The sequence below is a fragment of the Pelodiscus sinensis genome, chromosome 2 (assembly GCF_052426305.1).
Source record: "Pelodiscus sinensis isolate ZL-2025 chromosome 2, ASM5242630v1, whole genome shotgun sequence".
Taxonomy (NCBI): Eukaryota; Metazoa; Chordata; order Testudines; family Trionychidae; genus Pelodiscus; species Pelodiscus sinensis.
Genome location: NC_143053.1, coordinates 117,653,764 through 117,676,792, shown reverse-complemented (window position 1 = coordinate 117,676,792; position 23,029 = coordinate 117,653,764). Strand labels below are relative to the sequence as shown.

Below are 23,029 nucleotides of genomic sequence, written 5' to 3'. Positions count from 1 at the left end.
TAGATGCTTTGGCCAGGGACCCCCCATAAAAATGTGTGTCCTGAATGCTCCCCACATTCTGCCCCCCCTCACATCATCTGCCAGGAATAAAAGTCAGGCATGGACTTGACCCTGTTCTGCCCGCCTGGAGCTCCCATGGGGAGTGGGGTCAGAGAGCCGGGGTCTAATCTGCCACTTCAACAGGGGAACCAGGTCAGGGCACAGAGACTTGCAAGCCCCCCAACTCTGCTCCCTCTCAGGAGCACTGGGTGAGCAGAGCAAGTCCCCAACCCTACCTTTCCCTGCTGTGACAGCTTCAGGGCTGGGGTAGAAGGATAGGTACCCCCACCCTCCAAAAAAGATTCAGGCGACGGCTAGGCAGGAGCAGGAGCCAGGCCCTCACGGGGTACAGCAGATCCCCAGGCTAGATCATTGAGCACCTGTGCAGCAGTCATTAGCACATTCAAGAATTAGTAGGTAAGAACCCAGGGAGAACAAGTCTAAGAGGAAAACAACTGAAGACAGTTACCATTTTTTCAGAAAGACATTATTAAGGGTTCAAGAGCAAACTATTCCATTGCATAGGAAAGATGAGTAGTAAGGCAAGAGACTACCCTGACTTGACCAGATGATCTTCAATAATCTAAAAATCAAGGAGTCATCCTACAAAAATTGATCTCCTTGACCTCTGATAGGACGAGAAGCAATGGGCTTAAATTACAGCAAGGGAGGTTTAGGTTGGACATTAGGAAAAACTTCCTAACTGTCAAGGTGGTTAAGCACTGGAATAATTCCCCAGGGAGGATGTGGAATCTCCATCACTGGAGATTTATAAAAGCATATTAGATAAACACCTGTCAGGGATGAGCTACATGATTCTCAGTTCTGCTATGACTGCAGGGATTGGACTTGATCTCTTGAAGTTCCTGCCAGTTCTATGATTCTACGAAAAATAGGCAGCTGTGTGGCCACGCATCTTATAGGGAATTTAGGTCCTGGACCTTTATGCAACTAGCAACATATGAGATGTGATATCCTGATGCACTTGCAGATACATGCATCTAATGCTATAAAATAAGCAATGCTATCAAAAGAAAAATGATCTAAGAGAGGGTGTGAGGGATGTACTCTATGTGTACATAAGCATGAATGTTGCCAACCACTGAAAAATTCTAGGCAGCCATATTTCCAGTGATCATGTTACTTCTGTAGAAGGCAACAATAACAAATTTTTGGAAGCACATTGTGGTGGCCCAGAGAGAGCAACAAACTGCCTGACTGACACAGGATGCTTTCTGAAATGCCCATACAACATGTGCTGCCATCCATAACGCCCTGGTTGTTGGATAAGTATTTGGCCGTACGTTTGAATGGAATCTCCACATGCTGGATCCCATAAATCTTCCACCTATACAACCAGTAGCAGCTTGAGAAGTTTTCTTTTAAAGGGAATGTCATCAACTTAAAAACTGTATGCTGCAAACAATTTTTTTACTTGTATAATTACCACAAATTCAGATTATTACATTGAGAGATTTCAAAATCCAATGTGTCTCACTATTTAAGCTCTCTCAATTTAGTCAATGAAAATAAATTAAAGTCAATTTCCCTTTTGTTAATCTGGTCACTTCCTCAGAGTTTGCCAAACTTTTGAAACCTAAGGCAAGACACCGCTGCCTCTTTATAGGTCAGTAAAACAAATCAGACTCGCTCACCATCCCCCCCAACTCTGTCACGATTTTCAAGCGCTACCCTAACTTTATAATTCTAATTAAATAAAATTCAACTGTGTAGCAAAAATGTATATTTTAGTATTAGTTAGTATTGTTTATAAGACTATAAGTATGATACATAATGATTTAATGTATAATGACTTGCTTATAAGTTCTGTAGCTTCTATTTCTCTGTGTGTCTCTCACGATTAGACAATGTTTACTATTAGACAATGTTTACTATAAGGCCTTGCTCCCAGTTAGCATTACAAATTAAGTTGTACCTCATGTCTGCATCACAAACTAAGCTGTGTCTTCTAGTAACTATTCATCTTGTCTGAAACTCTGCACTTGTGGGGTGTGAGGGGAAGATGTGTGTGTAAGTGTGACAGATGCCCAGGTGATGAATAAGAAATGGAAACTTTGAAGATAATAAGAAACATGCATTTTGTCTTGAGGCTGAATTAAATCAGCAATATTGACAACTTTGGAGACAGACAGAGACTCCTTCTCCTCCTCCTCCCCCCCTTTCCTCTTTCCTCTCCCTCCCCCCCCCCCCCCCCCCAGCACCAACAAAGAGAGATCAATGGAAAGCCTCACAATCACCATCAAAGGATAACTCTGAAACACACAGATTAACACCTCTTAAGGATGCAGGATTGCAGCATGACACTGCAATACCTTCAGACTCCAATGGGACTTACATGTATAAGAAGGGGGGCTCTGGCCATTAAACTCTGGATTCAGTCCTACAAGCCACGCCTCAGAAGAATCCTGACTCCTGACTTGCTCAGTCAGCCTGGCCTGGCCAGTAAGACTGACTTGACCCATGACGGACTGGTAACTGTGCACCATCTGCAAGGCGCGCGCGTGTGTGTGTGTGTGTGTGTATTTATATAGGTGTGTCTTTGTAAAGCATATGTTAACTGCTTCTCTACTGTATTCTCAAATGCAGCATATTGCCTTTTCCCCTGAAAAAGATCCTGTGTGCTTCTTATAAGCATAACTGTATTCTATTGAATATATTTTTAAACTTTTATTTTACGTAGCAATGAATATTTAATACTGGACATTAATTTATGTATATTAAAAACATTGGTTTGATTACAGCATCTTAATTTCAATTTTAACTAAAGATTCAGACCAGGCTGCCTCAAATGCAGCAAGGTTCTCCTCCTCACAGCTTTGAGGTATAGTACCAAAGTGGGCAGTAATCATGTTAATCTTCATAATATCACATATTCACTAGTCTCTTCCCTGCTTTAATTAGTAGCTAATCTTTGACAACTGAGTTAGCATCCACTGGAATGAATGGGGTAGTTTCATACCCCAAAACTAGAGTTTCAGGCTCTCTGCTAGCTCAGGAAGTTATTACTTTGGCCACAGTATAAAATTTTACTTTGTAACCATAATAGATAGCAATTTTTTTAAAAGTAAAAACAGACTCTGAAGTGTGATTGACAGTTCTCAGAATGCTCCCATTCCCCAGTAATCCAGAGGGATGTATCCCACACTTTGAATAATATGGAGATATGTTCTTAATGCTACAATATTTGGGTTTCAAACTTTCAAGGAAAGTTTCAAAACAATTTTAAAAATTAACAAAACAATGGTAAGGTTTGTAAAGATCTTTTAAAAATAAGAGGAACATTCTGGGCCAAATGTGAGTTGACCTTGCCTCTTTTTATCACCAAATATGGCTAAAAAGCATTTTGAGCCTGTAACGAGTATTTGACAGAACACTAGAGGCTATTGCTATCTAAACAAAAGCTCATTTTTTAAATAATTATAAAATATTTAATTCAGTTCTGTCATGACAGAAGTAAAAGTGTGTCAACAGCAAATAATTAGAAGTCAATGGTTAAATATTTTCCTTTTAAGTTATTTATCATGCTATAAATGAATCAGCCCAAGCAATTAAAATGCAATTTTGTACTGCCAACTCATGCAACATTTTTCAGAGGTCTGTAGATATAATTATTAAAAGATTTTTCCATGAAGAGCAACTTTAAAAAAAGTTTGAGAGATACTGAACATCTCTATTCATTTAAATGATATAGCATTAACAGATGTTTCACTCACCAGTCAGCTATACATCCTGTTATCAAGTAGCCAAAGATTAATCCTACTAGTAGAGAGAATTTAGCAATATGGACTTTCCAGGAAGAGTCACAAACAAGATCCCACTGAAAGAAGAAAAGAGACAAGGTACATTGAAACATACTTAGTTCTTCTCTGGTGCATTTAAACATAATGTTGTTTTGTTGTAGGTGTTCTTTTCAATTTTAGCATTCACACTTCATGTTCTTACTTCATCGTTCAAGTCCAAATCCACCTCATGTTACTGGGAGTGAAAAGTCTCCTTTGCTTCAATGAGTTGGATCAGGTGCTTAGTTATACACTAATAAGTTTGGTCATTTAATCTTTGTTCTCAAGTTAATTTGGATTAATAAAAATGAGCATCTAGCCAAATATTCTGGGCAGTCTTGAAGTAACTTAAAATATCTCCAAATATCACCCCCACAAGTCTAAAGTGCAGGAGTAGAATTCTGCATATACCCCACGACCAGTAAGTCAGGCAATTTCAAATCCCTCATTTCCCCAATGTCCTGTTTTCAAATGTCTGGGAAGATGTGTCTGTAACAGGCTCCAGAGTCACCACGTTCAGGATACTTCATATCAATTGATGGAAAGTTTTTTGCAACACAATGCAGTGTCCCCCATAGGGCTGCCAGATGGTTGAAACAAAAATACCTAACCCCCGCCTCCCCAAAAAAAAACCCGGGAAAAATTTTTGTTGGGGGGGGGGGGGGGATGGAAGGGGGAAGAGACCAAAGTTTTTGAGGGGAAAAAAAAGCCTCCAAATAAGCCAAAAAAAATTAAAATAAAACAGCATTAAAACATCATGTCCCCTTTAAGAGTTAGTGCTCAGAGTTAATATCTCAGGTGTCCAGTATTCTCTGAATTTTTTTTACCGGACAGGAGCTGAACATACCAGATTGATGGGTAAATACCGGACACCTGGCAACCCTAGTCCCCCAAGAGTACTCTACCTTCTCTAAAGTAAGATGGGCTGATGATGTAAGAGCAGGCTGTTTTCCTTACGAAAGTTCAAGTTTTATTGGCACATTAGAGATAAGAGCAGTAGGAGAATCAAGTGTGTAACTTTTTGTTGGCCTGATTCAGCAATTTCCACAGTGCCCTTCTATGGTGAAGTGATAAGAGGAAAATGGAACTGGGCTCTAAAACAATTTCCATTGCTGAAACTGTAGTATTCAAAGGGATGTGTATAAATGAGTCACCTCCTCCCGGATGCCCCCCCTCAGACTTAGGGCAGCCAGGCATTGCCCACCCCCCTTCAATTTCTTTCTTGGTTCCAAGTGACTTACACACAAACATGTCCTCAAGTCCATTAAAGTTTACTAATAAAACAGTGCAAAATTCCATGACCAAAATTCCTACAACCTAGCCTGTATCACCCGAGCACATGTGGTCTTCAAAACTCAGCTCCCTTCCCAACATCCTGATGTTTTCTGCCAGACCTGAATTCTTTCATAGTCCTCCTCTGTCCCTCAGCTGGGATCACCAGCCTAATCTTCCTTTTAAGGTACAACCTTGCTCTTTCCAGCTAAAACTCTGTGCCTCTCTCCTGGAAACCTCGCATGCTTCCTCTGGAATCTAGCTATCTGGCAAGGAGATGCCAGCAAATGTCCTTGGCTTTTCCTCTTCCTTCAGCCTTTGGCTCTGGATTTGTATCAGTAGGCACCTCCTTCTCATGTTCCTCCCATCTTCAGCCCTCTCCAGCCCTAACTCTCAGAAGAAAAAAAAATCCACAAAAACGGCTCTAATTAAGGTTTGCCGGGTGTCCAGTATTGACCGGGAGAGTCCGGTATTTTCGCCTCCTGTCCAGTAAAAATTTTTTTAAAAAAAATCAGAAAATACCAGACACCTAAAATGTCCAGTATTTTCTGATTTTTTTTCCAGCCAGGAGGCAAAAATATCGGACACCTGGCAACCCTACGACACACTCAGCAACTGGGCCCAGTCCCCGGCCTTTGACACCCCCCCGTCCCTGGGCCCCCTGCTTACCTGGTTCCACAGGGAAGCTGCATTTTGGCTTGATCAATAAAACCAAATGGCCATTGGCAAAAAGCCTAAAGACCAAGGGGAAGCAATGCCTTCCCTGGGTCTTGGTGCTCAACTACTTCCCTGTTCCCTTCCCTATTCTGACACTGCAGACACTCTGAAAGGGGCCATGCTGTTTTTTTGGATTTTTTTGGCTCAACAACTTTGGTCTCCCTCCTCCCCCTCCCCCCCCCCCCAGAATGTTTTTCCTGGTGGGGTTTTTTTGGGGAGGGAGGGGGGGAAGGGTGTTTGGTATTTTTGGTTAAACCATTTGGCAACCCTAGCTCTAATTTCCATTCATTTTCCCAACATAGGAACATTTTGGGGCAAGGGCATTCCTTACCTCACAGGAGTGTTACAAGAATAAATTCAAGGTTTATGAGGTGTTCAGATACTAGTGCAATGGGAGCCATATATATCTAGTTTCAACCCTAATGTGAAGCGTACATTGTAATTCATTTGCAAGGAAAGGGAGGTGTCCTACCAATCAACATCTTGCAGAACATGACTGCAAGGTCAAATGTACAGAATCAAACATGTCATTTGCTTTGTGATTACGTATTATGATCCAATATCCCAAGCCAATGTTAGATTAGAAAAATCTGGGGTTTGGGGGGGGGGGGGAGTTTACAGGATTCATTAATCTCACAAAAAAGGGTTAGATTAAAACTCATTTGGTTCCAATAATGCATGAGACGGGCTCCCTGCAAAATGGTGAGTGGAGTATACCATGTGACAGAAAGCATAACAGCTGTTTGATCAGCACCATCTCTACAAGAGAGACATGATGTCAGCAGTACACCATCCAATTACATACAGAAATGGCTGGTCATGTAAAAATATATGGTCAGTACATCCTATAAGCTCTTTGCAGATGGATCCATCCCTCTGGAAACATCTGAATTCAGTCTTTCGAAGCCATTCCTATTTTCCTCTCCTATAGTGTGCGGTCACTGAAGCACACTCACACCTGTGGGAGACCTACCAGTGAGGCCATTTGCAAGCTATATGCTGCAAGTCTGAAGGCAGCAAAGGGCTTAATATCAAGAAGCTAATAGGAGGAGTAAATATTTCTCACCAAGTGTCTACAAACTACTTACTGTAATCAAGTGAGCAAGGCCAAATTTTAAAAGCCCTCCCCCCTCCCTTTTTTTGGAGAGGGAGGGAAACGTTACTAATGCCATTTTGCACATACAAACGAGACTTCAAGATTTTAGGGCTACTAGATGCACGAAGAGACATATGACCTCCAGAAATATTTTCAAAATTACTTTGCTAATTGAGATTGCATAATGCCCAGCAATAGGATAAATCACTTTTGAAGAAGGCGCATTACAAATTGAGTTCAAGTAATGTCAAAATACTTATATTAAAAAACTATTTTAAAATAATATAAAAGCCAGGTATTCAAGCCTGCCATTTTCATTTTGTTATGAGAGAAATGGTAATGTTATCCAAAATGAAAACAGCAGATACCGCAGTGCATTTTGATCTGTATTGCTAGTCAACAAAGATACCTGACCATAATGTAAACTGAACATAATGGACATTCGGAAAGATTACATAAGGGTGAGGGTTCAAGACTGAAAAGTGCTGAAGTGTCATTAGTTGTTCATTATAATACTTCAGGCGGAAATTAAGGAAATACGACAAATTCAGCTGCTCTATTACATGCCGCAATAACTCCTCCTCTTTAGAACCTTAAGCCTATCACCAGCCCCTAATGTACCCATCAGAATCCACCCTTTGTCTCTGAATTATCAATCAGAACCGAAGATTTCAAAAATTTAAAGTTATGAGCCAGATCCTCAACTGATAAGTCATCATAGCCCACTGGCAACAGTTTACACCAAGAGAGTGTCTACCATAGAATACTCTAGCTGGGGAGTACTCAGCACCCTGCCCCTCCATTCCGGGTCCCACCCCCACTTCACTCCTTTCCCCAAGCCCCACCCCTGCTCAGTCTCTTCCCATCCCAGCCCCCATTCCACCCCCTTCCTGCAAGCTTTCAGCTACACCTCACCCCTTCCCCAAGCACATCCCATCCTTGCTCCTCTCCTGCCCTTCAGGGGCTTCCCTGAATACTTTGAATTAGCTGTTTGTTCATGGTGCTCCGGAAGTGCTGGGAGGGCGGAGGAGAAGCTGGTCAGGCAAGCAGCAGCAGGCTGGAAGGTAGAAGGGGCGTTGCTTGGTTGCCAGTGGATACTCTGCACCAGGATATCTAATGTAAAACAATGGAGCATAGACTTCCTAGGTCTGAGATTGCTTGTAACAAGAATTCTAAGACCTGTGATCAGATCCATAACTCCCAATAAATTGTCTATCTAAAAATTATAGATGACCATTTAAAACGTCACCATTTTAAAACTATTTCACTGCTTACCATGTTAGCAGAAACTTGCAGCTTGTGGATCACAATCATAAACTGCGTAGTGCCCAAGTTTACCCAGCTTCCTCCATGACAACTTCTACAAACTTGAGCTAAATTATACTGAACAGTACAGAGATTATCTACAACTAGTATGTACACAGTGATGTAATAATTTTATAGGGCTATATAGCACCACTGACTTTTTTAGGCTGAACTCCTTTTTGGTTTTACTGTGGAGTTCCACATGAAAACTGATGGCATGCTCAATAGTATGCTCAAATAAAAGGCTGCTATACACATACAACGTTTTCTATTCTTTGCTCTCAAACAAGTTACAGAAATTAGCATTCTCTTTTTGTCACCCTGCTGCACAGAGAAATAGAAACAATAAGGAACTTGTCAGTTTTATTTCGAATCTGACATCTCCAGACTTTCATATTAGAAGTTTTTACTATATAGACACACAAAGCATTCCAATTCAACCCAACTCATAAACCAAACATGGAAAAATTAAGCTCAAAACCTTCCAATAAAGCTATAAACATCTAAACAGGGAGCTGTAAGTAATAAAGAACATTTGTAATAGATATTGCTGCCATTCCATCTGTGCTATCACATTTTCCACACACAAATGTACAAGTTACATACATGCACAATATAACAGAAGCTATTTAACAGCAATAACACTGTCACTACATAACAAATGTATTGGGGGGGAAGGGGAGAAAAGGTATCTGTGTTTAAATGTTTGCAGGATGAAGCCTTACGAAATGTGAAGGCTATTACATTTAATTGAAACTCCAAGCGAATTTACACTGGGAGATTTTTTTATACTCAAACTGAAATTTGGCCAGAATACCAAACATAACACTTCTGCTCTTGCAAATAATGCCTGAAATCATTAACCTCAAAAGACTTCACTTTAATTTTACATCAGAGAGCATCTGTCCCAGAGCAGGTACTTAGTGCATCTGTCCCAACATTACAATGGGGAGTTAGTACAATACCGACCTACAGGGAAGAGGGTTAGCTGCTAATTTTACATCTTTTCCAAGAGTTCTTCGGACCTGCCTTGGATGTCTCCCATCCAATCCTGCCCAGTTTGACAGATCAGATGGAATGACAATTTGAGACAATAGCTTACAATTGTCATGTCTAACGTGTATTTCAAAATTATTGAAGAAATCCTAAAGAATTCAGCAATACCAAGTTTGGTAACACACCAATTTAAAATTTTTGCCATATGTTGACACACTGTTGGCAACATGTTGCAAGTGTTTCTATACTGTCGCAGCATTTTTGGCAAAACATAGGATCCTGACATTTGTCAGCTGTAGATGAGCCCTGACACCATAGACTAAAACCAAAATAGATTCCTTTGATGCTTCCTTTCATTATGTATCTGACAAAACCTAAAACTTCTAAAGAGTAACTATTTGATAACCTCCTCATCACACCCCAAATCCATACAGGTCTTACTCAGTGTTTGCCAATTCATTTCAGTGGAAGTCTTACCTCAGAACGTGGTCCAACGTTCGCTAATTATTAAAGATGACTTGTGTATCGATAAGGGTTCCTCCCTTCCTGTCACTCACTACATGGGGAGCTGCTCTCCCATTCACCCAACATCCGTGCATGTAGACTCCAAGATGAGAGCTGTAACCCACCCCCTGCACTACTACCCTGCATCTGAATCCTCACTCTGCACCCAGACCACCCCCACAGAAACGCCCCCCACTAGCCTCCTGCATCTGGACTCCCACCCCATTAAGCCACAGCAGCCAACTGCACTGAGACTCCCACCCCACCAACTCTACCTTCCAGCAGCACCTCCAGATGTAGCCTCCACACCTAGACTCCCTGCACTGAGCCCCAATCACTTTCACCTGAACCTCCCTGCAGACACCCAGTGCCACTGCACCAGGAAATACCCTCCCCCCACCCAACACACACCAAGTCCCTGTGCATCCAGATTCCCATCACACCCACAACCCTCACCAAGCTGCCACACACAGATTGCCCAACAGAGAATCGTGTCTCCCTGGCTTCCCTCCCCCCAGCTGGCTTCCCCACCTCCCACACAGGTAGGGTTGCGAGATGGTTTCAACAAAAATGCCGGACACACTTGACATTACATCACAATCTATATTAAATCTTATTTAGAAAATACTGGACATTTATATTTTCTCAATTTGTTTCCCAAACAGAAAGCTCAAATACTGGCCTGGCCAGTTCAAAACCGGACACCTGGCAACCCTATAAATAAAGCAATACACGCAGTGTGTTTTGGGAATGCTTCACTTTCTACTATCCCTCCTTGGCAAGTCTTCCTTTTCTTCCATGTAAAGCTTCTTGGTCCAGGAAAGAAGTCCTGGATTTCCTCAGCCAGTGGGAAAAGGAACAGTGCAAGCCCAGCTTCAGGTTAAAACAGAAATAAACATGCAGAATGAAAGCAGAAGCTGGAGCTGACAAGTAGCTATGTTGCTCAAAGGGGAAAGAACTGCAGCAGTCATACCAAAAGGCAATGGAGACGTAAAGAAAATCCGGAACTACTCCTCTCCCCACCCTATACTTGCTGCTTCTATGTGGAGCTGGAGTTGTACTAGGTAGGGACCCCACAACCATGACATGAGCAATTGTGGACACCTCAGGAAATCCAGAGGAAAGAGCCCCAGAAGTGCATATTGACAAAAAGTTCATTAAGAAGGGGGACACAGAGAATGCAGCCCCTTCAGAGAGCTAGTTTTTCAAAAGTCAGCCAAGCCTACCCCAGATGAACCCAGAGGAGGAACTCATGGTGGAAGAAAGTAGATAAGATGTATATTAAGGCTTTATTTATGTTATGGGTCGTGAATAGGGTTGCCAGATGGCTAAAACAAAGATACTGAACAGCAAGTCCCCTTTAAAAGTGAGTGAAGGGGAGCGGCTGAGCACTAAGACCCAGGGGAAAGCATTGCTTCCCCTAGGTCTTTTGGCTGTCAGCCATTTTGTGCTGGCAGCCTTGGGGAACCAGGCAAGCATGGGGGCTGGGCAGTGTTGTCTTCAAGTCATCATTGTCAAGTCCAAGTCGAGTCTCAAGTCACTACAGTTCAAGTCTCAAGTCGAGTCTCGAGCCCCTAAAGTCACTTTCGAGTAAAGTCCCAAATTGAGTCTCAAGTCTTAATTTTAAAAATGTCAAGTCACTTTTGTACAAGCCATCAATATCGGCATTTTCTGACAATTTTTTCACCAAGTCAATTTAACAAAATTAGCAAGTCTCAAGTCGAGTCTCAAGTCACAAACAAAGAACCCGAGTCGAGTCTCAAGTCGAGTCACCTAGGCGACTTAAGTCAGACTCGGGTTCAAGTCGTGGGACTCAAGTCAACAACTCTGAGGCTGGGGTCGGAGGTGTTGGGGACCAGGGATAGGGAGTTAATAGGGAGGCCAGGCACTGAGCGTGTGTAGGGTTGCCAGATGCCTGGCATTTTCGCCTCCTGGCCAGGGAAAAATTCAGAAAATACCGGACATTTTAGGTGTCCGGTGTTCTGTGAATTTTTTTACCGGACAGGAGCCGAAAATAACAGACTGTCCGGGTGAATACCGGACACCAGGGAACCCTACACACAGGTGGCTGAGTCATGTCACCTGGCTTGTACCCCCCCCCGTCCTTCCTCACCAGTTGCCCCTGCTAGCAAGAGCCATCGCTGAGTTCTGCCCTGCCTCCCCCCCCAGAAAATCCTCTAATCATTTTTAGATGCTTGTCCAAAAAGTCACCCTTTGAATGTTCCACATCAACTTCCGAAAGGTCTTGATATTTCAATGTTAACATTTACTCTGTGTGTGTGAGTGTGAGAGAGAGACTGTCCATCTGACATTCTAACACTTTTATAAAGATTATTTTGATGCAAGTCTCCTCTCCCCCATTGTATGGGGAAAAGCAGGCACATAGCTCAATATTACTTGCCCTAGGTTACTATGAAAGAGGCTTAAATAGTTCGGTGGCCCTCGGTTACTATGAAAGAGGCTTAAATAAAGGCTGGGTGGGTGTGTCTGTTCCCATCACTAACCAACATAAGAAATAAAAGTCAATCTTTTAAAACAGATTATTGTAGGCTCTAAAGACTGAGCCCCCATCCTCAAGCTTAATAAATAAATCAGCAGTCTCAGCTCACCTTCAGCGAGCTAGAAGTACTGCAGGCTTCCTTTGAGAAAAGCTATTATTATCTGCTCTCTATTATGGCTAGAGATGGAAAAATAGTGCAATTCCAAGCCATTTATTGATTTTATGGTTCTTGTTAGATTCTGTGATTTGTCAATTGCATTACTACAATTGTATTTGATCTTGTGGTTTCAGACTCAGTTGTAGAACTGCCCTAAGATAGGATTTCCTTGTTCAGGGGAAAAAAACATGTTATATTTCCCAGGGATCCCCAAACCTAGCACATTCAGGTGTGCAGCATTCCCCTACATTCCATACAAGTTCTACACACAGTTTTATGAGTAACAGCTAGCAACAGAAGTGGGATTCCTGTCTATACTTTAATTTAGTAACTGTTTTTCTTTTGAGCCTTTGGGAATACCACCTTAGCTCCAATTCAACTGGAAAGTTTATAAAAATTAACAAAAATCCTCAAACAATCCATGAGTCATCCCAGCAAGATCTCAAGCATGAAAAAATTTCTGAAATTCTAGTACTGTGACACTAAAGAAGACCAGCTACTCTTTGGTTTCACTTTTATCAGGAACAGCTAACATTAATAGCAGCTTTGTTGCTCCCCAGTCCCAGTAAGAAGTAAACACAGATCAGATTTGGCATGTTTAAATTACTCAATCATTGCTAATACTGATTTGCTAATCACATCCTATATACAGTGTTCTAAATACTCAAAAGGATTAAATTAATCATAGCAGCATTAATCAACCTCTAATTTCTCTTTCATCTCCCTTTATTTTTGGAGGGATATCTCTTTACCTCCAACCATCTCAGAATTCACACATCCCAAAAATAAGTGACTTCCCACTGACTGAAGGGCACGTAGTCCAGAAGTGGATCAGGTTCTCTTTCACCTCAATAAAGTCAACACTGATGTACTTGGGGTAACATCAAAGTCCTTGGAGATCTATCATGATGACAACAGGCACTTAAAAAATAATTTCGCCTTAAGTCTCCATGAACATCAGAAACCTGTGTTCCAATTCCTCAAAAGTACTGAGTATTTTGCCATTTCAATCCAAGTTTTGCAATATTTTTTTTCCAAGTCCAAGCTGTGACTTTGTGGAGATGAGAAATTACTTGCTTAAAAAAAATACTTCTCTAGTCCACATATTTCCAGACAAAACCTGAGAACTCCAAATGGCAAATAAAAGCAATCCAAAATTCTTTTAAAATCATGTCTTCTAAGCTATTTTCATAATAGTTTAGAGCCCAACTCATGATTTTTGAAAATTTAAGGTCAGCAATACTGTGTACTTCTCCCACACCACTCCCTTAATCCTGGAAACACTCACATGCAAGCCTAAACCCTAAGCATGATCAAGACACAAGTTTGCCATTTTCTTTGTGATCTGTATATACAGATCACATTTACTGTACTTCCTGCACCCAGAGCTCCTTCTACCCAACAGCACTGAACATTGCTCCTTTGTCAATAGGCCAGAGGCTGCGGTGCTCTTTAAAGCTCAATGGAATTCTTCATTTATGTGACTTCTGTGTGAGTCTTTCTATGACAGTTACAAAAAAAAAAAAAAAAAAAAAAAAAAAAAAAGCATGCAAATTGTGTTGCACAAATATTGAACACTGAATCTCTATTTCCTCTTCAGCTATTTCTCCTCATGCCATAGGAAGCATTTGAAAAAACATGGGAAATGTACCTTCAACCCTTAGCATATTCTTCCAAGAGAAGAAACCCTGTCTTTTTGTGCTGTAATCCTGCATCTTTAATGTTAGGGTTGTTTTTTTTCTTTTTTCAGAAGAACACGACATTAATGTCACAAAACTGATTTATCCTTGAATAGGTTTTTTTAGACAATTGCAGCCAATTCCAACATCCCAGCACTGTGAATTTTCTGGGAGCAAAAGCACATATCACCAGGAATCATACTAGAAAGTATTTTACGATTGTCATTTCTCAGTTTTTAGTTGCTGATAACCAGTGTTCTAAACAAAGCATTTTTGTGGTACTGGATCAGTGACAACTGGGTAAAAAGTTAAACTAGTTTTCAGACCTGTTTTAATACCAGTTTACCAATCATAAAGAGAGCCTTAACATTCACAGTGCAAACATTTTAGTTAAATATTAACAATATCTTTTCAATGGATTACTGAACAAGTTTTTAACCCTGTGAATTTTTCAGACAAGTGAATGCTTGGATAATCCATATATTCACAACTTGAGTTCACTGTAAGTGATGATCTACCTATTTAGCCTAGCACAGGCCCGCAGGGAAGCTGCACAGGGCAGAAACCTGCAGCATCCTGGAGAAGTCAACACAGATCCCAAAACCTCACCCCAGATATGAACCCCCTACTGCACCTCAAGCTCCTGCTCTAGCCCTGAGCAGCTCTGCATCCAAACACCCTCCCAGAGTCTGAACCTAGAACCCCCTCTGGCACCCCAATGTGCACCTAGCCTGTCCTCCAACTTGCTGCAGATGGGAAGGACTGGCCCCAAAGCTGCAACAGTTTCCCCACTAGCCCCAGTGCTGCTACAAGGCCTCTCTCCTGACAGTAGCCCTGGAGCACAGTCCTTCACCCCAAATCTCTCCTAAACCCAGCCCCATCCCATAATTGGTCTATACTCCTAGCTGGAGCCCTCACAGCCTTGCACCACAATCCTCTGCCCCTTAGATGAGCCGCCTCCTATATTATGAACCCTTTGCGTGCCTGCCCCTCCATGAATATTTTTATTCACACCAACATGGAGATATGAGAACAACTGCTCAGGGGTGGGAAAAATTAGAGAGAATACTGTTCCTTAGAAAGGGTGAAATCGAAAATGGTTTACTCTTAGAGTAGGCTCTCAAAAACATGCTCTCCTTTCAAAAGAAAGAGGAAGAATAGCAGCAGGAAGCTTGGCAGTGTCAATTATAATGTAAGGTTTTGAACTGTTTTCACATTTAACATTCATGATGAGAAGCACCTGACCTTTTGAAGGTCAGACTGTCCAACTGTTACCTTGTATTTCATCCTTCAAATGTGTGTCACTACTATGACCCAAAGAACTGACAGCTCTATTGTACTTGGCATATTACAGCTTTTGCAATGAAGGAGACTAGAGAAAGAAAGTGGGGGTAACTATCTAGGACCCCCAAAGACAGAACCAAAAATGGACATCAATATTTTTAAAGTGTTCTTCCCGAACACTCTGCACAAGATAAATTTCACCCCCATATAAAATACTATGCTGTGTATTCTATGGGCATAATCTGATATGGTTTGACCCCAATTTTATTTTTGATTCAATCTCTTCTCCGCCCTTTGACATTAACAGAAAAAACGGTAAATCGAACAAGGGGATACAGAAGCCTGCTTAGAAAACTTCATTAGAAAGAGGTGTCAAAGATATTCAGAATATATATATGGTGTAGGCTGTTAACCCTTTTCCAAGTCAATGGGGGCGTTCGTTTGTTAAAGCCTTGTCTATGCTACAAAGAAACACCTGCCGCCGGCCAGGTCAGCTGACTTTGGCTTGCAAAAAATTGCAATTTAGACAATTACACTTTGGTCTCAGAGCTGGCATGGGCCAGCCATGGGTGTTTTATTGCCTAAAAAGCCAAACTGTTGGAATCCAGTGTACAAATTGAAAAACCGATGCCATGACTTTGAAGCAATGCATTTTTAAAACTTTAATTTATTTTGATATAGGGTCAGCCATCACTGTTCTTTTCCAAATCACTAGATCATGTTCCACTATTGAAAGCTTTCATAGGTCAGGAACCCAGTAAGCTTAATTAATTATATAAATCACCCAGAGTGTACAAGTTGCACTGCAAAAATACAGGAGAGAGTTTAAAAGTTGAATTCTGTATTTCCCAAAAAACACATTAAAAGTATTTTGACTCAAACCAGCCAAAGTAAAAAACACAAATATTGCACATTAGCCCACCAACAAGTGTTTGTAGTTCAACCAGATATTTATGCACAATTTCAAACACCAAACACAAAATAATTCGTTATGTTCATACAGATTTAACATCTTCGTAATTCTGAAATTTCTGGATATACAAAATAACCTCCTACATGTTTTGCTTCATTTGGTCAAATCCCACACTTTAATTTGAGCCATTATTACAAATCACTATTGTTTTTTGAGTATTTCATATATTAGTATCTTGATGGCCAACAATACATTTAATCTCCAGCAGTAATTCCAGAAAATCTGCAATGGATCATGCAATTGTTTCATCTCTTGAAATTTCAAAAAAAAAAGGAGATTTGTGGATTTATCCTGGTCCTTGACTCTTCACATGCCCTCCAGATGAAACACATTTAAGACATTATTTCTTTGTGGGAATTGCTCACAATGGCTTGAAATTTCTCAGAGCATGCACAGTGGTTTGTGGTTTTAAAATTAATGTGTATAATTTATAGTTTTAAGCCTTTGCTCCATGGCAGTAATTGCTACAAAAACTGTTTATATATAAACATAGAAAGAACTGGTCAGAATTCAACTACTATATTTAAAATCGGAGTTAAACTGCACAAAGAAGCATCCCTACCAATTCTTCTCAATCTGTCAAACTGTTTTGGCTCACTCTAAGCTTAAGGTTTTGTTGACACACCTGCAGTTCCTCCTTCTCCTCTCCTCTCCCTCCCCTCCCCCCTGCCAATGGTAATTTTTACTTTCCTAGGATGGCCAGAATCAAGTATGAAAAATTAGGAGCGGGGGGGGGGGGGGGGGGAGGGAGAACAGTTGGAATAGAAGCCTACATAACACAATGCCTCAAAATCAGGGCTGAACCTATAAAATTGGGGCATCTAGTCACCCTATAATTTCCTCAGGGTCTCAAAGTAATTTTGGATCTCATCCTGTGTACCCGAGAAGCTTGTTTTGTCACTCTTCCTACTTAATGCGCATGTGAGGCTGTTGAGCTAGTAAGACAGTTCCACATATTTACCAAACATGCCAACACAAGAACAGCCATATTGGGTCATACTAATGGTCCATCTAGGCCAGTATTCCGTCTTGACAGTGGCCAGTGCCAGGTACCCTAATGGGAATGAACAGAACAGGTAATCGTGGAATGATCCATCCCCCTGTTGTCCACTCTAAGCTTCTGACAAACAGGCTAGGCCAGGGATAACCCAGAGCATGGTTTTGCATTCCGGACCATCTTGCTAATAGCCATTGACAAATATATTCTACATGAACTTATCTAGTTCTTTTTTGACCCACGTTATAATTTTGGCCTTCGCAACATCCCCTGGCATCAAGTTCCACTGAGTGACTGAAACAACTGAATTAGTACTTCCTTTTGTTTTAAATCTGCTGCCTATTAATTTCATGTTCTTGTGCTATGTGAAGGAGTAGGCAGGAATGGAAATTATTGTTCATTTGTATCAGTTCTAATCCAGCTCCTGGAGGCTGGATAAGGGTTAGGTGTCAGAGTTGACCTGACAAGACTTGAGATAACATTGGCAATTTGAGGAACGCAGTCAGAAAGTGGTCAATTTTATAACTGTATATGAGGCTAAACACAAACCATTGAGATACTATGTAGGTGCAGGACAGTGTATCATACAGACAGCACATGACACCTGTACTTCACAAGTGTGCCAACGACAAGATTCTCGGTGGAGAGCAAGGTGTTAAATTCTATAAAGCCATTAAGTGATTTGTTACATAAAGGCTCACCTAATGTGAAACTAGTGCAACTGAGAGTAGCAGAGATGGCTGTGGCAACTACCCTTGGAAGGACATGCTGGCAGAGGGTTCTTCCTTCAACTTCCTACTCTGTACACAGTGACAAAGGCTGAATTAAGCCATTTCGACTTCAGGTACGTAACTGACGTAGCTGAAGTTGCGTATCTTAATTCAACTTTTGCCCTGCAGTGTAGACATGGCCAGAGTGCCCATCTATAAAAAGGGAAATAAGGACAACCCAGGAAACTACAGACCAGTCAGCTTAACTTCTGTACCTAGAAAGATAATGGAGCAAATAATTAAGGAATCCATTTATAAACATCTAGAAGTTAATAAGGTGATAAGAAACAGTCAGGATGGATTTGTAAAGAGCAATGATGTCAAACCAACCTGATCACTTTCTTTGACAGGGTAACAGGTCTTGTAGACAAGGAGGAAGTGATAGATGTGATATACCTACACTTTAGTAAGACATTTGAGACAGGCTTGCATGACCTTCTTGTTAATAAACTAGGGAAATACAACACTGTTGGGGGGGAAAAAAACAACACATCCTGGGATGTATTAGCAGGAGTGTTGTAAGCAAGATATGAGAAATAATTCTTCTGCTCTACTCTGCACTGATTAGGCTGCAACTGGAGTATTGTGTTCAGTTCAGGACACCACATTTCAGGAAAGATGTAGACAAACTGGAGAAGGCCCTGAGAAGAGCAACAAAAGTGATTAAAGGTCTAGAAAACATGACCTATAAGGGAAGATTAAAATAATTAATTTAGTTTGGAAAAGAGAAGACTGAGAAGGGACATGACAACAGCCTTCATGTACCTAAAAGGGTGTTGCAAGGAGAAAGGAGAAAATTTATTCTCCTTAACCTCTGATGATACTACAAGAAACAATGGGCTTAAACTGCAGTGAAGGAGGGTTAGGTTGCACATGAGGAAAATCTACCTAGTTGTCAGGGTGGTTAAGCACTGGAATAAATTGCCTGGGAAACTGCAGAACCTCCATCATTGGAGGTTTTGATGAGCAATTTGGACACACTTTTCAGGGATGGTCTAGATCAGGGGTAGGGAATCTAAGGCCCAGGGGCCAGATGCAGTCCCTAGCTTGCCTGGATCCAGCCCCTGGGGCTCAGAGCTCCTCCCCTCCCAGCATTGGGAAGCCTGCACTGGCACTCCATACCCCAATACCCCTGGCCCAACTGATTTTTCTATGGGTCAGCAGCCCCCAACCCAAAAAAGGTTCCCTACTCCTGATCTAGATGGTGCTTGATCCTGCCGAGAGTGCAAAGGACTCTGGACTGGATGACCTCTCTAGGTTCCTTCCAGTTCTATGAATGTGCAGCTGCAGTCAAAAAACTAATAGAATATGGGGAACCCCTGTGAGGGGGGGGACAAAATATCATTATGCCACTACATAAACCCCCTGGTACACCTAAACCTTGAATACTAGTTGCAGCTCTGATCAGCCCACCTTAAGATAGATATTTATTCGAATTAGAAAATGTACAGAGAAAGGCAACAAAAATTATTAGGTATATGGACCAACTTGTGTGTGCAAATTTAAAATACTGGGACTGTTCAGCTTAAAATTATCTTTGGATAAGGTGGGATAAAAGAGAGCTCTATAAAATCTTGAAGAGTAAGGAGGGAGTGAATAAGGAAGTGTTAATTATGCTTTCAAGCAACAACAACAACGAGTCGCCCAGTGAAATTATTAGGCAATAGGTTTAAAACAAATGGAAGAAAATGCTTCTCCACATAGTCAGCCCATAGAACTCATTGCCAGAAGATGCTGTGAAGGCCAGAAGTATAACTAGGTTAAAAAAAGAGTTAGACTAGTTAACAGAAAATACATACATCAATGTCTATTTGTTAAGATGATCAGGGATGCAACCCAATGCTCCGGGTGTCCCTAAACCACTGACTGCCAAAATCTTGGACTGGATGTCAAAGGATGGATCACACAATTGCCCAGACTGTGGCTGTGGTGTAACAAACAGACTGTCAGCATCAAAGTTGCCAAACCAAGGCTGTTTATCACATTAACAACTCATACTACACGTGCTGGCTGGGAGATCCAGACAGGGAGCTGCTGCTGCAAAGCATTTCAAGGCACACAGGATTACAACCGCTCACTGGTCCACCCCAGAAATGTGACAAACTTCTATGGAAGCAAGTGGGAAAACAGCACCTCTCATGACCATTTGGCACATTGCAGATTGAGCCCTTCTGCAGCCGTATATAAGAGATACAGTGGCCTGTTCTTGGGTGGCCATTACTTAAGCTCCTTATTCATTGTCATAAGCATAGTTCTAGAAGTACCTTGGATTACAGTAATATTTAAATAGTGTCATTTTTTAGTAGAGTACTTGGTGTGAATAAGATCTGCACTAGAGAGACTGAAAAGTCAGCTCTTTCCACGTAAACACCCCCCACCCCAGTTTCCAGAAGCAAGACACAGGAGATAGCCCAGGTTGAGTTCCCTTTTTGCAAGGTGGGAAGGGGACAACATAATGACAGCCAAACCAAATAAGACAAGGGAAAACTAAATAAAATTCTGCTACGAAAATAATGCACTATTACACAGGAAAACTGAAAACACGAGCCCAAAGAAAATTAATAGCCACAGGTTCAGGAAACAGTGCTGCAGCATGAGTGAACATCTGGATCCACTGGTGACTAGCCATGAAGCAGTATTTAATAATTGGCCTGCTTTAAGCTAAAGAAGTTACTTGAAATCAACCTCTCAACTAGTCATTGATAGGATAAGCAGCAACGGGCTTAAATTGAAGAAGGGAGATTTAGGTAGGAAGTTTCTCCTAATGTTCAAACTGTCAGGGTGGTTAAATACTGGAATAAATTGCCTAGCGAAGCTATGTAATGTTCATCATTGGAAATATATAAAAGCAAGTTAGACGGACACCTGTCAGGGATGATCGTGCTTGGCCCTGCCATGAGGGCAGGGGACAGGACTTGATGACTTCTCGAGGTCCCTTCCAGTTCTAATATTCTATGATTCTACTATTGTTTTCTAAAAGAAATGTAATAGTCTAAGCTAGCACTCCTGTGATCTGTGCCATTATTTATTTCAATGCATTAACATCTCAGTAGTTGTCTACCCTCTGCTCTGGGTTCCCATTACACAAATTAGCATTCATGATACAAATCATCACACAATATAATGCAATCAATTACAGTGGAGCATTCTAACAAATATACTTCTAAAAATTAACAACATATAGTAAAACCTTCAGGTTCACTCAATTCTTCCACCAAAACTGTGGGTTAAAGATGGGCTTTGCAGAGCATCCAGGTTAACAGATCCAGGTTTTAAAGACAAGACAGCAAATTCCAAACTCCCTTCGCAGCTCCCGAAATTCTACACCTCCCTCTTTTTATTGGCACAATGGTCTCAGTAGCTATACACCATCTAAATCCCTGGCATGATTTGCTACTGTCCATGGAACTAAACATCCACAATATGCTCACAAACATTCCAGCTTCAACTTATTTCATGTACTTACCACCGGGGGAAAAGTCACCATCTCAAAAAGATTTCATTTCACTGTAGAACATAAGAACGGCCGTACTGGGTCAGACCAAAGGTCCTTCTAGCCCAGTATCCTGTCTGCCGACAGTGGCCAGCACCAGGTGCCCCAAAGAGGGTGGACCGAAGACAATGATCAAGCGATTTGTCTCCTGCCATCTCTCTCCAGCCCCTGACAAACAGAGGCCAGGGACACCATTTTATCCCCTGGCTAATAGCCTTTTAGGGACCTAACCTCCATGAAATTATCTAGCTTCTCTTTAAACTCTGTTATAGTCCTAGCCTTCACAGCCTCCTCTGGCAAAGAGTTCCACAGGTTGACTACACGCTGCGTGAAGAAGAACTTTCTTTTATTAGTTTCAAACCTACTACCCATTAATTTCATTTGGTGTCCTCTAGTTCTTCTATTTAGGGAACTAATAAATAACTTTTCTTTATCCACCCTCTCCAGACCACTCATAATTTTATAGACCTCTATCATATCCCCCTTCATTCTCCTCTTTTCTAAACTGAAAAGTCCCAGTCGCTTTAACCTCTCCTCATATGGGACCTGTTCCAAACCCCTAATCATTTTAGTTGCCCTTTTCTAAACCCTTTCCAAGGCCAAAATATCTTTTTTGAGGTGAGGAGACCACATCTGTACACAGTATTCAAGATGTGGGCGTACCATAGTTTTATACAGGGGCAGTAAGATATTCTGGGTCTTATTTTCTATCCCTTTCTTAATAATACCTAACATCCTATTTGCCTTTTTGATCGCCACTGCACACTGCGTGGAAGTTTTCAGAGAACTGTCCACGATAACTCCAAGATCTCTTTCCTGATTTGTCGTAGCCAAATTAGCCCCCATCATACTGTACGTATAGTTGGGGTTATTTTTTCCAATGTGCATTACTTTACACTTATCCACATTAAATTTAATTTGCCATTTTGTTGCCCAATCACTCAGTTTGGTGAGATCTTCTTGGAGTCCCTCACAGTCTGCTTCTGTCTTGACTATCCTAAACAGTTTTGTATCATCTGCAAACTTTACCACCTCACTGCTTACCCCTTTCTCCAGATCATTTATGAATAAGTTGAAAAGGATTGCTCCCAGGACTGACCCTTGGGGGACACCACTAGGGGACACCACTAGTTACCCCTCTCCAATCTGAAAATTTACCATTTATTCCTACCCTTTGTTTCCTGTCTATTAACCAGTTCTCAGTCCAAGAAAGGACCTTCCCTCTTATCCCATGGCCATGTAATTTACACAAGAGCCTTTGGTGAGGGACCTTGTCAAAGGCTTTCTGAAAAGCCAAGTATACTATATCTACTGGATCCCCCTTATCTGCATGTTTGTTAATCCCTTCAAAGAACTCTAACAGATTAGTAAAACAGGATTTCCCTTTACAGAAACCATGATGACTTTTGTCTAACAAATTATGTTCTTCTACATGCTTCACAATTTT

General features: G+C 41.3%; 1 protein-coding gene across 2 annotated transcripts in view; it reads right to left on the bottom strand.

Annotated features, from left to right (window-relative positions):
• Positions 1 to 23,029, bottom strand: part of SLC22A23 (solute carrier family 22 member 23) — a 183,360-nt gene that overhangs the window by 147,520 nt on the left and 12,811 nt on the right. For both annotated transcript variants that reach the window (XM_075921326.2, XM_075921327.2), the window contains exon 2: positions 3,774 to 3,877. In XM_075921326.2, the coding sequence (XP_075777441.2) occupies positions 3,774 to 3,877 (104 nt within the window). The remainder of the gene's footprint in view (positions 1 to 3,773; positions 3,878 to 23,029) is intronic.